Source organism: Spermophilus citellus (assembly GCF_964194105.1).
Source record: "Spermophilus citellus genome assembly, chromosome: 1".
NCBI lineage: Eukaryota > Metazoa > Chordata > Mammalia > Rodentia > Sciuridae > Spermophilus > Spermophilus citellus.
In genome coordinates, this window is record NC_138182.1 from 117429563 (window position 1) to 117446451 (window position 16889).

General features: G+C 43.2%; 1 protein-coding gene and 1 pseudogene across 2 annotated transcripts in view; one reads left to right on the forward strand and one right to left on the reverse strand.

Moving 5' to 3' along the window:
• Positions 1-16889, forward strand: part of LOC308647923 (olfactory receptor 2T3-like) — a 668743-nt pseudogene that overhangs the window by 440522 nt on the left and 211332 nt on the right. The gene's annotated exons all lie outside the window — the stretch shown is intronic.
• LOC308655746 (olfactory receptor 2L13-like) lies at positions 10137-11075 on the reverse strand (the record flags this gene model as incomplete). Its single annotated transcript, XM_081305968.1, has 1 exon — positions 10137-11075. The coding sequence occupies one exon, from the start codon at positions 11073-11075 to the stop codon at positions 10137-10139; it is 939 nt and encodes a 312-aa protein (XP_081162094.1).

The window sequence follows — 16889 nt, forward strand, 5'->3', positions numbered from 1 at the left end:
GGGCAATGAGGACAGCTGGGGCTACCCTGGGTTTAGCAAAGGAAGCCAAGCATGCCAGGTACCCCTGAGGCCTGGGCACATCAGCTCAGCTGGGTGCTGCTTAGGGACAGGGCAGGACCCATTGAACCACCCCTCTCTGCTGCTTGGCTCAGGGGTTAGTTCACAGTGGGCTCTCAGAAGTTCTGCTGATTAACAGAACCAAATATGAACCTCAGAGGTAAATTAGCAATATAGACCAAACTAAGAAAAAGTGACTAGGTCATTTTATATATCAACATTTAACATATAGATCCTTTCATGTAGGGCATGAGAGCCTCTTGTGCTGCCTTCCTCCTTTCTAGGTTTAGTCCTCGCTGAATTTCAGAGGAGGAAAGATACCAATAGTCCTGGTAGTACCAAGCCCTGACTGAGCACACTGTCTACTGTAAACTTACATTTTCTCTGAACCAGTCATTTTGAAGGAAGGCTTTTGTTTATATTTAGATTATCTGCTGCCTAAATTGGAGTTCAGAGTATTATATAAATGGTTTGATGATAGTTACTACAGCTGTACATTTTTTTACCTACACTGACAAGTTTCACATTGTCAGGCAATCATTGCAGACAGTGATTTTCAGAATCCTGAACATCTGGTATTTGAAGCTTTTAGGATCTGAGACATTGGAACTAGCCAGAGGGTCTATTTCCATCCATGAATAGTGATTTTTTTTCTTGCGGGAGACTTCCTTATTTCATGCATCATAATTACATGAAACACCAACTTCTGGGTAACAATATAACTTGGACAGTGTTGTTCTTGTGACTTCAGTTGGGTGCAAGATCTGTGTCCCTCTTGACCATGCTACAAGTCATACTGCTTAAATATATAGAATTTAAAAAAAACTAACCTCATGTGACAGGGCAAAATACATGTATGAGTACAAAGTGTGGCACTCTGAGTTTATCTCTGGAAGTCATAAGAAAAGAATTTTAAAAGTCTTGTAGACAATCAGTCCAAGACTAATCAGGAAATTATTGACCTGCAGCTGACTCGGTCTCAACATCCTCAGGTAAGAGCTGTGGAGATAGAGTAAGTAACTTGTGTGTATCCAGCTCATAGAGGGGCCTGAAGGTATGTCCCTCTCCCTTCTTTCTTCCCTGCATTAATCCCTGAGGACACTCAGACACAGAAAAATCCATATTTCAATTAAATTCACACCACTGGCAGGTACCCCATGGTAGAATTTTAACAGTTCACATCAATACAGTCACTTGAGATTGTTCTTGCTTTTTCCAATGTGTTATGGAACAAACTGATCTCTGTTCAACAGAAAGCGTGTCACACTTCAAAAATATCTCTCTTGTTTACATCTAGCCCAAATCGACTCGGTTTCATAGTACCAGTTTGACTCACCTTGTCTGAAGTTCTTGAGTTTGGACTATGAAAAGAATAGGTTTATAATTAAAAGTCTGTCTGCTGAGAGTTTAATGAATTCTTCAATATGTTTAAATAGTCTGCAGCGTTCAGCAGCTAGCTCCTGCCACTGAGCAACAGGCCTGGATCTCACCAAGCTCTCCTGACAGGAGAAGCCAAAGGCACAGGAGAGAATCCTCAGGACACATGCAGCGCCCACTGCTCCCACCTCTACCAAGTCTTTATGCTGAAATCTCAAAGCTCTTCACCTGGTGCAGTGTTCCCTGTGTTATTGCTTTGCTCACACAGTAAGACATGTCACACTTGCTTCCTTGAGGTCTACAGGAGGACAGAAGGATGAGCTGCTACACCTGATATGCAGAACCTTCCTTGACCAAGCCCCACATGTCCTCCCTTTGCCTCTAATGGACCCCCAATGTCCAAGCCCACAGGGACAGGTGTATTGGCCATTTCACCTGACTCTGCTGACTTGGAGATGAACTCAGCTCAAACTTAAGAGCAACTCCACCCACCTGCTCAGCTCTGCAGCTCTGGCTTGCTGCCCAGAATTAGTCTCGGGGGGATGAACCCAGCTATTCTAGAACAGGATGGAGAGCTGTATGAGATATTTGGTAATGTTCATCAAAATCCTCTGGTTTGTAAGCAACAGAACTCAGGATCAACATGAAGCAGGCAGCTCTTACTAGTACTTTGCTGAGTTATACTAGCAGGAGCAATGACCTTGTCCAACATAGTTTCCAGAGGCATTTATTGGTGATTGTGACTAAATTAAATTATGCTATGACAACATCCTTCCTTCTCTTTGAGAAGCAGACAGATGATTACTAAAAATCCCAATGCACTCAGCAGTTATACTAAAGTAGAAAGTAATCTTAGAGGCCTTGTGATGAAATGAGGCCTTAGGTCTACCCCTTATTAGGACACTATATTGGAAAATATACAGAAGATATTAGTTTGCTGCCAAGTCCTTAAAACAAGACTAATGGAGGGATAGTCTAGACATGCCTGGAAGTATGGCTGCCAAGTGTTTGCAAAGTGTCTGTTGCAGGGTCAGAATGGGCAGACGTAGGATCCCTCAGCCTCCCATCCAGTCCACAGATTATAAACCAGAGAGGTGAGCATTTGAAGTTTATGGGGTACTTGTCTATGTCCTGTGGCCTTTTATCATGAAAAGAGACAGCAATATCATTCCATGAGACTGTATTCAATAAATATTTGTGGCCATTATCATGGAAATAGGATGAGGTGCAAAACTCAACAAGTTTTGGATAAGGCGAGTGGATATGGTACAGAAATGTAGAGGTTTCTATTGTCACTGTCACTGCTGACTTCTGTGTGCAGCTTCTGTCTTCCCCTGGGCAGTATCACCCACTGCCTTTACCTGCTGGACGCCAGCCCAGCTGATCCCACCTCCGGCCTGTCAGCAGGCTGTGAGAATCCATGAGGGTCACTGACACATGGCTGGAGAGATGGCAGGCCATGATGACTGAACTCTTGTAATTTAGGAGCACAAACCTCATCTTGGCTCCTGTAGTGTGTCACAAGAAGACTTTTGTTTTGTTTTGTGTTTTGTTTCTTTTGGTCACAAGAATTGTGCCAAGGGGTGCTTCACCACTGCACCATGTCCCCAGCCCTATAGTGTTTCCTAAGTTTTCACTTTTGATGACATGATAGTGTAATGTTTCTTGTAGTGGATGAAGTCTAAGGCAATGTCCAACAATCAAACATGGGAGGGACCAGCATAGGAAAGGGTGAGGGGTGGTGGACTCTAAGACGGATGGGTTGAGGGTTTAGTGTGGCGACTGGAGTTAGGAATATGGAGGCCATTCCCGGCGTCCTCCCCGTGTTCAGCAAACAACCCACTTACACCCCACGGGGCACAGCTACTCGTGGACCAGACCATGTCTGCAAAGAGGCTTTGCTTCCCAGGTGCTGTGCTTCATGTGTCTATTGAAGAGGGTCGGGGACAGTGATCAGGTGTAGACCAAGTGGTCTCACTCATTCTTACCATGCTATATGACAATCCATTTTAATAGTTTAATTCCAAGAAAAATATTTCTTATATCTCTAGGGTTGTCCAGAAGGGTTACAGGTAAAAAAAGTATTGTGATGAATTTCTGATAAATGTTTTTCTAAATAAAGTGTTCATGGTGGCTGAAGTGTGTAATCCTCTGGGAAGCATTTGTTGCTGTCCATTGGTTATTTGGATTTTGGCAGTGCTGACTGTCCAACCCAGTGTCTCTTGCCTAGGAGGCAAGGGCTTCTCCACTGAGCTGTACCTAAGGCCTTGATTTAAATACAAACTTACCAGTAGCATGATTCTCACCTTCTAGTAATGCATAGAAGTTGTTTTGTTGTTTTTTGTGTTGTTTTGTTTCTGTTTAAGAAAAGCCCAGAGGCTTTTTCATACTTCAATGCTTATTTATGCATTTTATCACCTGATTTATCTTCAACTACAAGGTAAACTACAGATTTACTTTACTGTTAATACTCAGTTCATTCTGTTCTTTGTAATTAAAGAGCATTTTAACTCTCAAAAACCTTTACTTTTAATTTCTTAAATCTCCAGGTGATCCATCATTTTGTTTCAATATTTCAAGTGGTAAGAGTTCCCTTTGTAATTTCCATGCCCAAATCCATAGAATCGTTATGTGCTTATATGTACACTTTAATTTTGTAATAATTTCATGGTGATGTTTGATCCTTAGCCTGTCAGGTATCTCCTTTCCTAGAATGTAGATGAGATGGAAAGAGTTTTACAGACCCCACAGGAAAGGGCTATGAACAGAGGAGGAAACCAGCCTCCTCCATGGGTAGAACCTCTGCCAGCCGAGGCTCCTGCTCTCTCTGGGGACTGTCCACTAGGCACACCTCTTACATCTGCTGCTGCTGCCATCACTAGCATCATCTCACCCCGTCACATCTCTGCAGCTCCCTGGGTTCCATGGAACCATGAGCTGCTCCAAGGAGACTGTGTGCCCATGAGAAGCACAGCTGATTTCTTTGTGTACATGTTGCTTGAGAGCAAACGTGCGAGCCCTGCTGCTGGACTAAACCCTGCTGATGCTGCCACTTGCTGAGCAACTCAGATTTTATGCATGACCAGAGATGAAATAATTAGGAACTCCAATGTGGCAGCAGCACAGCCATAAATCAATGTGGGGGCTTCAGAGCGTAAGACACCAGGCCGGTGCCCAGGTCATATGTCCCAAGGCAACCTGAGGAAGGAAAGAACAAAGTAGTAGGATAATAAGGACATTATGGAAATATAGGTATAGATGAGAATGTTAAATGGGGAAAGTTTGTGTCCTCCCCAAATGCATGTTAAAATTCTAACCCCACAGGGATGGCATTGGAAGGAGGGTCTTTGGGAAGTAATCAGTCAGTTATGAATGTCAGATCTGACAAATGGACCAGCTCCTAGAGTTTGTTCCCATTCCACCATGTGGGGACACAGCAAGAGGGACCCATGTTTCACCAGGATGCAGCCCCCACCACACACTGAATCAGCAGAAATAGATGTGCATTGCCGATAGGCTTCCTACATGAAGGTCTCTTGTCACCACAGCTTGTTTGCTCTAAGGTGAAGTCACTGCTGTTCTGGTCACTTGCTGTCCCTGGAACAAACTGGAAGGACATTGAATTCAGCAGAGGTGCTAAGTGTGGGCCCTGTGCTCCTTCTGGGCAGGGAATGACGGGGGAATGGAAAGCCTGGTCCACTCTTCTCTCAAAGACCATGGCCTTGTGGAACCCAAGCATGTCTTTGAACGAATGGGAGCACTGTGCCCCACCACGTCTGCAGTGGAGTCTCTCAAGCCCCTCTTGCTGATGTGGAAGTTCAGCACACGGTACAAGAAACACTCTTGTAACACCCTCTAAGGCAGAGCTGAGGTGCCAGAAGGAGGAGGCACCAAGGTGACACACAAGCACAGCACAACAGCCCCAGCAGGACAATCCAGGGGATCAGTTTCTGATCTTCAAGACTACATTTTCTTCCTTAACAACTGTTGATGGAACTTTCTACCATGACCTTGAGACTAGCTTCTCCAGGTAGCTGCTGGACCTCCTTTCAGAGCTTGCTGAACAATCCTGATGATTCCTCCTCCTAATAAACCCGCAGCCTGTTCTGTGTTCTCCAGACACACTGCAGTCCGCCCAGCCTGTGCACTGGTGTCCTACACGCTCCATTCCCAGAGGAAATTCATTTTTTTTAAGACTTCTTTTTTTTATTTTTGCCTGTTTGGTTGACTTTCACATTGACACTGCTGCAAATGTCACATTTAATCCAATTTTCATGCTTGTAAATCTTAATTACCAGAAACTTTCTAAAATCCCTTGCCCTACCAAGTCCTCTGGCTCAGGAACAAAATGAAGCAACATGTGAATGAGAAGAGCAATCAACCTGCAGGTGCACACCAAGGACAATGCCCAGCACATGAATGAGAAGAGCAATCAGGTTGCAGGAGCACACCAAGAGCAGTGCCCAGCATATGAATGAGAAGAGCACTGACATGGGACTGAACCAGGGGCACTCCTTTCCTCTTAGCCCATGACAGTAGAATGTAGATAACACGGAGAATTCAGATTTCCTATACCTTCTTTAGTAGCTTCTAGTCTAGTTAACCTCAAGTGGTGAGCAAGGATGCCTCTTGGGGAGACTCACCCACATCATCTGCACCTCACAGTGTCCCTAGAGCCCTCTTCACTGTGCACAATTTTGGCCATTTTCAGACAATTATCAATCTGTAGTCATTATATTGCCCTTCCTCTCATGCATTATATTTTCTCCTTCAACTGTGAGAGGCAAATTTTATAGCATGTTGTATCTGATTTTATAACAGGCAGTGTGTGAATTTACAGTTTTATTATAAATTAATCTAATGAAGTTTGATTTGAGGAAACATGTTGGAGGCCAGATTGACAGGTTGGCCTTAAAATACGTCATTTTATTCCAATGCCAAACTCTAAATAATCAAAAATACCTTCAAGCTGCAGTTTTATAATTTTTAAAAAATATTTTTACCCTCCTCCATCACTATAATCACAACCATTAGAATTCTCTAATTACATTCAAATTGACTTTGGAATCTGATTTTGACAGACAGGATTTTAAATTGAAAAGAAAAAGAAAAAAAACAAATTATTCCTATGGAAAATAAGAGATACAAATTGAAAGACAAATGCAGGCTCAAGAACTGAGAACACTCAGGCTGCATGAATACATCAGGACAGTGCCCAGCATGTGCAGGATAGGAGCCATCAGCCTGCATGTGCACAAACCAAGGGCAAAGCCAACACATGAATGAGAAGAGCAATCAGGCTGCAGGTGCACACCAAGGACAGTGTCCATTACATGAATGAAAAGAGCAATCAGGCTGCAAGTATACAAACCAAGGGCAATTCCAGCACATGAATGAGAAGAGCAATCAGCCTGCATGTGCAAACCAAGGACAGTGCCCAGCAGGTGAATGAGAACAGCATTCAGCCTGCAGGTGCACACCAAAGGCAATGTCCACCACGTGAATGAGAAGAGCAATCAGGCTGCAGGTGCACACCAAGGACAATGCCCAGCACATGAATGAGAAGAGCAATCAGGCTACAGGTGCACACCAAGGACAGTGCCCAACCATGTGAATGAGAAGAGCAATCAGCCTGCAGGTGCACACCAAGGACAATGCCCAGCACATGAATGAGAAGAGCAATCAGGCTGCAGGTGTTCACCAAGAGTAATGCCAGCCATGTGAATGAGAAGAGCAATCAAGCTGTAGGTGCACACCAAGAACAATGTCCAGCACATGAATGAGAAAGCAATCAGGCTGCAGGTGCACACCAAGGACAATGCCCAGCACATGAATGAGAAGAGCAATCAGGCTGCAGGAGCACACCAAGGGCAGTGCCCAGCACATGAATGAGAAGAGCAATCAGCCTGCAGGTGCACACCAAGGACAGTGCCCAGCATGTGAATGAGAAGAGCAATCAGCCTGCATGTGTTCACCAAGAGTAATGCCAGCCATGTGAATGAGAAGAGCAATCAACCTGTAGGTGCACACCAAGAACAATGTCCCATGTATGCATGGGCAGAGTTGTTAGTAGTGGCCACCTAGTGAAACAGCAATCAGCCTGCAGGTGCACACCACCTGTATTAACACTTAAATTGTATTAACTCTTCCAGGACTATCAAAACCAGGGATGGCAGGGCCGAGTTGTGGCCCAGTGGTAGAGTGCTCGCCTAGCATTTGTGGGGCACTAGGTTCAAGCCTCAGAACCACATAAAATGAACAAAGAAAATAAAGGTATTGTGTCAATCTACACTTAAAAAATTTAAAAAGCAGGATGGCAGCTCATGAGCATGGACTTGGGAATGTGGACAGGGCACAAGAAGGAGAGTTACCCCAGGGAGATCTGAGCATGTTGCAGATGGCTCACCAAAATGGTCAGGCAAACCGGTTAGAAAGGATGAGACACAGTGATAACTTGTTATGGTTTAGTATTAGGTGTCCCCAAAAAGTTCATGTTTGAGACAATGCAAGAAAGTTCAGTAGTGAAATGACCAGGTTATGAGAGTGTGATTATGATTAACTGGGTGACAGCTGCAGTCATGTAGAAGGTGTATAGAGGTGTTGTGTCATGGGGGCGTGCCTTTGTGGGTATATGTTCTTCTTGGAGAGCTAGCACTCTCTCTGCTTCCTGATTGTCATATGTTAAGCTGCTAATGAAAACACAACTCTATGCACAAGTCTCTCTGTGATGCTTTGCCTGGGAAATGCATGTGCTGTAGAGAGGCACATATCAGTATCTATCCATAGTTTAGCAAACCTGAAACCCCAAAATCCAGCTCAGATAAGCCAATGATGATAAAAGCCAAGGATGACTGTTTCAGTAAAGCCAAGGAGCATCCACAGTGTTGAATCAAGGAGTTAAACAGGGAAGTAAACAATAACAGGAAAAAGTCTAGCATTTGTCCTCAAGGCAAAGAAAGCTTCTTTACATATTACATGCCAGGAGACCAATTAGAGGTGGGAATAACTGAGGTTTTAGGAGCCACATGGTTCCATATCTCTACAAGAATAAAATTAAAAATTAGAAGAAAATAATAAATGGCTGTGTTTTAGAGTTCAACAGAAAATTCTTTGCCCCCAAAACAGAAATCTTTGAAAAACAGTCCCTGAAGGAGAGGATTAAAAATCCCACCAGTCTTGCACTTTTGTAAACTCTGGCCAGATCACATGTGCTGTGGACACTTGAAATGTGGACAGTACATATTTCTATGTGCTAAAGGAGGACATACAATCAATCAACAAGTTCATGAAAAAATGCTCACCATCTCTAGCAATCAGAGAAATGCAAATCAAAACCACCCTAAGATACCATCTCACTCCAGTAAGATTGGCAGCCATTATGAAGTCAAACAACAACAAGTGTTGGCGGGGATGTGGGGAAAAAGGTACACTTGTACACTGCTGGTGGGGCTGCAAAATGGTGAGGCCAATTTGGAAAGCAGTATGGAGATTCCTGGGAAAGCTGGGAATGGAACCACCATTTGACCCAGCTATTGCACTTCTCGGACTATTCCCTGAGGACCTTAAAAGAGCGCACTATAGGGATACGGCTGCATCAATGATTATAGCGGCACAATTCACAATAGCTAGACTGTGGAACCAACCTAGATGCCCTTCAATAGATGAATGGATAAAAAAAATGTGGCATCTATACACAATGGAATATTATGCAGCACTAAGAAATGACAAAATCATAGAATTTGCAGGGAAATGGATGGCATTAGAGCAGATTATGCTAAGTGAAGCTAGCCAAGCCCTAAAAAACAAATGCCAAATGTCTGCTTTGATATAAAGAGAACAACTAAGAACAGAACAGGAAGGAAGAGCATGTGGAAAAGACTACAGTAAACAAAGACGAATGGGGGGAGAGAAACGGAGAGAGAAGGGAAAGCATATGGAAATGGTAGGAGACCTTCAAGGATACATAAAATTATAAGAGGCTATGAGGGGCAAGGGGGAGGGAAAAAAAAAGGGAGAGAATTGAACAACAGCAGGGGAGATAGAGAGGGAAGATGGGAGGGGAGGGGAGGGGAGGGGGGATAGAAGGGGTTAGGAAAGGTAGCAGAATACAACAGACACTAATATGGCATTATGTAAAAATGTGAATATGTAACAGATGTGATTCTGCAATCTATATTTGGGGTGAAAATGGGAGTTCAAAACACAATTTGAGTCTAATGTATGAAAGATGATATATCATGAGCTATGTAATGCTTTAAATAATCAATAAAAAATTAAAAAAAAATATAATGTACACACAGGACTTGAAAATTTAGAATAAAAATAAAATATAAAGCACAGTAATAATTTCATGTATAAATAGGTAGACATAATGTCAATATCATAACAAATACTATTACATAAATATCAATGTGTGTACAAACAGATGGTGTAAAATATCCTATGATATAAATTGATCTTCAATTAATTCATCACTGTTAATATTAACATTGATTGCAATGTTTTCAATTCAATACAAATATCAACAATTAATGCAATTTTTAATAATCATCAAGATATCATAATGAATTTTATTTATTTTTAAATGTTTGACTAGTAAACTTTAATTGCATATGTGTCTCATACTTGTATTAGTCAGCCCTTCTGAACACTGCTTAGTCTGCATGTAGAGAAGCCATACAGAGGAGCAGGGACAGCCATGCTCACTTCTTCCTGGAGGAGAGCATCCCCCATACTCTCCTCATGGCCCCCAGCACCTCCTTGTTCCTCAGGCTGTAGACAATTGGGTTGAGCATGGGGGTGAGGACGCTGTAGAAAACTGCAAGAATTTTGTCCTCTTCTGGTGAGCGGAGACTCCTGGGATGGAGATAAGTGTAGACAAAAGGAGCATAGTAAAATGTCACCACGGTTAAATGTGTGGAGCACGTGGTGAAGGCCTTTTTCCTCCCCTCTTTTGAGCGCATGTGGAAGACAGCAAAAAGGACCCGTCCATAGGAGACCATGATGCCAAGGAAAGGCAGGAAGAGAAACAGGGTGGTGCTCACAAACACCATGTACTCATAGACCCAGGTGTCCATACAGGCCAGAGGCATCATGGCTGGGATGTCACAGAAGAAATGATTGATTTCTCTAGATCTGCAGTAAGGAATCTGAAAAGTATAGATGGTGTGTGCCAGAGAGTTGATGGAGCCCAGTGTCCAGGAACCCAGGATCATCTTCACACATACCCTTTTACTCATGCGGATGGGGTAGTGGAGGGGGTGGCAGATGGCCACAAAGCGATCATAGGCCATGGAGGCCAGGAGTAAGCCTTCAGAACACCCCATGGTTATGAAGAAGAAGATCTGCATGGCACACCCCAGGACGGAGATGCTTTTCTGGCCAGAGAGGAAGTTATATGTCATCTTGGGGACCGTGGAGGAGATGTACATCAGGTCCATTAGGGAGAGCTGGCTGAGGAGAAAGTACATGGGGGTATGGAGCCGCAGGTCCAATAAGATGAGGGCAGTCATCCCTGAGTTCCCCAAACAGGCGAGAACAAACACAGAGATGATCAGGAGCAAGAGAAGGAGACCAGTTTGGTTATGGGGTAACAGCCCCAACAAAATAAAGTCATTTGAAGTTTGGTTCCATTTCTCCATGGAAATGCACTGCTTTGATTTGTTTGAAAGAAAAACAGAAGCAAGAAACTATCCACTACACCTGCAATGAAGCAGAAAAGGAAAATAAAAAGAAGTCAACTTTATTATTGTTTAGAATGAATTGCTTTTTCTTCAACACTGTACCTTTTCCAGAATTGACTTTAAAATCTAAATTGCTTGTTCCTGTTGCAATTGCTTCTGGTAACCACCTGAGTACGACATAATAGACAAACACAGGAAATATAAAGTCAAGTACAATCTGGATGAGTGGATAAAGAAAATGTGGTACATTTACATGATGGAATTCTACTCAGCCATAAAGAGGAATGGAATTATGGCATTTGCTGGTAAATAGATAGAATTTGGGACTGTTATGCTGAATGAAGAAGCAAAGGCCAAATGTTTTCTCTGATATGTGGATGCTAACACATGTCAGGGGGTTGTTAGGGAAGATTAGAAGTACTTTAAATTAGATAAAGGGAAATGAAGAGAAGGAAGGGGGAAAGGGAATAGGAAAGATAATAGAATGATTTGGACATAACTTCCCTGGATGCACATATGAACACATGAACAATGTAACTCATCCACAAGGAGAATAATGGGAAATGATACTCATTGTATGCATATAAATACGTCCTACAGCCATGTATAAATACTAAGAAGACAAAGTGGCCCAGGTATCAAACACAAAAGGGGCCGCTGGAGCCTTCTTCCTGGAGCACTCATGACAGGAGCCTTCCCCAGGGCCACGCAGCAGCCTGAACACCCAGTCCCAGCACAGACGCTCCTCACTCCTGTGGGCGTGATGCTAGGTGCTTGGGACCTTGCCTCTTCGCATCCCTCATTTCTGACCTTCCCTCCCCAGATGTCACTCTTGCCACTCAGTAAACTGGGATCTTCTCCCCAGGACTGTACCGCTCACCTTCTAAAAGACAGTCCTCTCCTGGTCCCTCAGTGTATCACCATACACAATCATTGTTCTTGACCTGTAAAGTCTTCTGTGCCCTATGATACCCACCTTATCATAACGTGCTCCTTAGTTACTGTTTCTGCCAGAATAAAGTTTCCATTTTCTGAGGCTTACAAACCCAATATCCAACAACTGGATTTCCACACACATCTCTCTTTTCTTTGTGTAAGCCAAGGACCATGGTAAAGGTGAACAGAGTGAATAATGCACATGGCTTTCACAGTGTTTGCTTACAGCAGCTAGAACCAGGGTAGCAACGGAAATATAACATGGTGTGGACAACGGAACCACACACTCACTTTACTTTCTGTGTGTGTGACGTTGCAACTCGAGAACTTCTCTCAACTCTTCTTCCCACGATTACATTTATTATGGTCCATCCATGACACAAATCTGTGTATCTGTAATTTTCAGAATGGTGTGCATCTGGGGCTTGAAGCTTTTGGGACCTGGGAGTTAGACGTAAGTGTCTACCTTCATCTATGAATAATGTTCTGATGTGGCCTAATATATGTAAGAGTATCAAGTCTAACACGCTAAGTTTCTTTTTAGAACTTGTAAGGAAAAGAGTTTTAAGAGTCTTATGGACAATCAGTCCATGACTAATCAGGAAACTGTTGAGCCTCTGCTCACTCTGTCCCAATATCCACAGGTGAGAGCTGTGGAGATGGAGTAGGTGAGCTCTGTGGGTCCAGCAGGAGTTGAAGGTGTGACCATCTCCCCTCTTCCTTCCATACTTTAAGCTCTGAGGACTCTCAGCCCCAGTAAAATGTAGATGTCAATTAAAGTCACACCAGAGGAGAGCAGGGCATGAAAGAATTTTAATAAATTTTAATGGACTCACATCAATTCATTTTACATTTAAGATTGTTCTAAGTTATTCCAATTTGTTATGAAACAATCTGTTCCTTGTTAAACTGAGTTTCCGTATGATAGGAAAACCACATGGACAAAATGTCTCCCTTATTTAAACTCAGCCCAGATCAACTCAGTATAATAATGTCATCTTTGACTCACCTTGCCTGAAGTCCGTGAATTTGCATTTTGAGAGAAGAAGTAGCCTCATAATTAGAAGACACCCTGCTTGAGAACTTATTGAACTCTTCAAAGGTTTAAACCAAAGCCATGCCCACACAAGCTGCCAGGCTTGGCAGCTGGTTCCTGCCACTGAGCAGCAGGCCTGGATCCCATGAAGCTCCCCTGACAGGAGAAGCCAAAGGCACCAGGAAGGAATCCTCAGGACACATGCGGTTCCCACTGCTCCCTCCTGTAGCCACCATCCTCATGCTGAAATCACAAAGCCTTCATGTTGTGCAGTATTTCCCATGCTATTATTCTTTCCATAATCTTCCTTTGCTATTTATTATCCATTTCAAGCCAAAATAAAGTAAGATGTCATACTTACTTCCTCGGGTTCTACAGAAGAAGGATGAGCTGCCACCCCTCAGGAAGGTGTGTAGAACCTTCCTCCTCCAAGCCTTACATAGCCTCCTTTCCCTCTAATTGATCCCCAATGTCCAAGTCCACAGGGACAGGAGCCGTGGCCATTTCTCCTGACTTTGCTGACTTGGAGATGAGCTCAGTTCAAACCTGCTCAGCTCTGCAGCTCTGCAGCTCTGGCCTGCTGCCCAGGTTAGTCTCAGGAGGGAGGAACCAAGCTCTTCCAGAATAGAATGGAGAGCTAAGTGATATTTACTAATGTTTATGAAAATCCTCTGGTTTTGGAAGTGAGAGACTTCAGGATCAACAAGATGCAGGCAGCTCTTACGAGTGTTCAGATGAGTAACAGGTGCACATTAGCAGGAGCTCCTATAGTCTAGTTTCCACCGCATTTATTGGTGATTGTGATTAAATTAAATTATACTATGAAAACATACTTCCTTCTCTTTGAGAGGCAGACAGATAATAACTCATGCACTCAGCAATTATGCAAATGTAGAGAGGAGACTGAGAGTCTTGTGATAAAATGAGGCCTTAGACACACAGAGAGAGATCTAACTTGTCAGCGCCACCCTGACTAGGAGACTGAGCTGAGAGGTTGACTTGAGACATTAGTTTGTTGCCAAGTCCTTAAAACAAGACAAGGGATAATCTAGACGTGCCTGGAAGTATGGCTGCCAAGTGTTGGCAAAGTGTCTGTTGCAGGGTCAGAATGGGCAGACGTAGGATCCTTCAGCCTCCAATCTAGTCCACAGATTGTAAACCAGAGAGGTGAGCATTTGAAGTTTTGGGGTACTTGTCTGTGTCCTGTGGCCTTTTATCATGAAAAGAGACAGCAATATCGTTCAGTGAGATTGTATTCAATAAATATTTGTGGCTATTATCATGGAAATAGGATGAGGTGCAAAACTCAACAAGTTTTGGATAAGGCGAGTGGATAAGGTACAGAAATGTAGAGGTTTCTATTGTCACTGTCACTGCTGACTTCTGTGTGCAGCTTCTGTCTTCCCCTGGGCAGTGTCGCCCACTGCCTTTACCTGCTGGACGCCAGCCCAGCTGATCCCACCTCCGGCCTGTCAGCAGGCTGTGAGAATCCATGAGGGTCACTGACACATGGCTGGAGAGACAGCAGGCCATGATGACTGAACTCTTGTCATTTCAGATCATGAACCTCATCTTGGCCCCTGTAATGTGTCACAATATGGTTTTGTGTTTTGTTTCTTTTGGTCCCAGGAATTGTGTCCAGGGATGCCAACCACTGAGCCACAGACACAGCCCTTTTTTTATATTTTTATTTTGATACAGGCCTTGCTAAGTTGTTGACCTTCAAATTGTGATCCTCCTGCCTCAGCCTCCCAAGATGCTGGGATTACAGGTGTGCACCACCACACCCAGCCCCTCCCATATGTTGTGGGAAGGAGTTTTAAGAATGTGATCAAGGAGGAGATCCAGAGTATAAGAGATTATTCCAGGTGGTGTCCACTTCAGTCTGGGGAATTAGGCTGAGGGGAGAAATTCTTCACACTTACTGGGAAGGTGATCCTGGGTTCCCCAGGGTGAAGAGGTCCTCCTGAGAAGACTTTGCCAGCACAGGGGCACTTGGTATGACAGTCACTCCTCAAGAGAATGGCATTCAAGTCCAGCTGACTTTGGAAGATTAGGAAGCCAGAGAAGGGACTCATTGAAGCAGGTACAATGAGTTCCAGCTCTTCACAGCAGGTGATGACAAAAGGCTAGAGGGAATTGGGAACAGCAAGATGTAGAATGGCGACTTTTTGGATTGGCACATGTAAATGGACTCCTCAGGTATGTGATTATTTTCATTTGCTCCGAGTGTTTGATTCAGTGTTTCATTCAGTGCCTGGTGAGTGGGGCTTCTCTCCACGTCCTGACTGCTGTGTCCTAAGCTGCGTCCCTCCAACACATCTTCCACCATGTGCTCCGCCTCACACTTGGGCCCACAGCTGCAGAGTCAGCCAACCATGGACTGAACCTCAAAAACTGTGAGCCAACAACTCACAATATCTAAGCTATGGAACCAACCTAGATGCCCTTCAATTGATGAATGGATAAAGAAAATGAGGTATATATACACAATGGAATATTACTCTTCCTTAAAGAAAAATTATGTATTATGACATTTGCTGGTAAACAGAGGAACTGAAGACTAACATACGTAGTGAAATAAACCAGTCCCCAAAACCAACCGCCAAATGTTCTTTCTGATATGCCGATGCTAACACACAATAATGTGGGGTGGGTTAGAATACAAGTTCGTTGGATTAGACAAAGAGAATGAAGGAAAGGGAGGGGGTGGGAATAAGAAAGACAGTAATATGAATAGATCATAATTTTAATTTGTGCATCTATGAACGTATGACCAGTGAAATTTCATATCATGGACAACTAGAAAACTGGGGTCCTAATTAGGATAAGTTATATCCCAGGTATGTATCAAATGTCAAAATATATTGTCATATATATGTAAAAAGAATTTTTTTAAAATTTCAAGAAAAAATATGAGCCAAAATAAACTTTTTCTCCTCTCCATTGTTCTTTTCAGGTCTTTGATCACAATAACAAAAAAAAAACCTAACTAGATCATATCCATTCAGTATGAACTTATTGATTTTTTGACTAGAGCATCTGACTTAGGTAATTTGCAAGTTCCCGTATGGCTAGAAAGCATTCATAGCCCACTGAAATTAAAACAAAGATGGTTCTATACCATAAATCTTCAAATTTCTTGCAAAACATTTTAGTCATGAATAGTTGTCTCACAAAATCCTAAACTTTAGGTCCCTAACAACTCTCCCAGGAACTGCCCCAGCAGGCCTCTGCAGGGAGGCAGCCTGTTATCTTGAAGAGCATGTTTTTTTCTGAGCATCTGATTGGTGGAACTGCTGTCACCCATGACCTTAAGACTGACCTCACACAGTAGCTGCTGAACACATGCTCCATGGCGTCACAGCTGCATGAAAGTGTGTGCACACTCCCCTTCCCAACAAACCACAGATCCTTCCATGGCTTCAGACATACCCGGAGTCCACCCACACCTGCGAGCCAGTGTCCTGAGCTACAACCCTATTCTTTATTCCCAGATAAGATTCGTTTTCTGTAGACTCATCTCTCAATTGTCTTTGACTTTTTGATTGACTTCCACACTGACATCCCACAAAGGTCAGAGATGATGTAATCTTTCTTACCAGTAATTTTACAATCAGCAAATATGGAAAACTTTGAGGCTATCAGAAATGACTTTGTGAAATCCTTGACCTAGAAGGTTCTCTTTTTTCTCATTCCCCTTCCCTTCCCTTCATTCCCATTATATAATCCAATGAACTTCTATTCTTCCCTCCCCTGTTTATTATGTATTAGCATCCACATATCAGAAAAAAAAAACT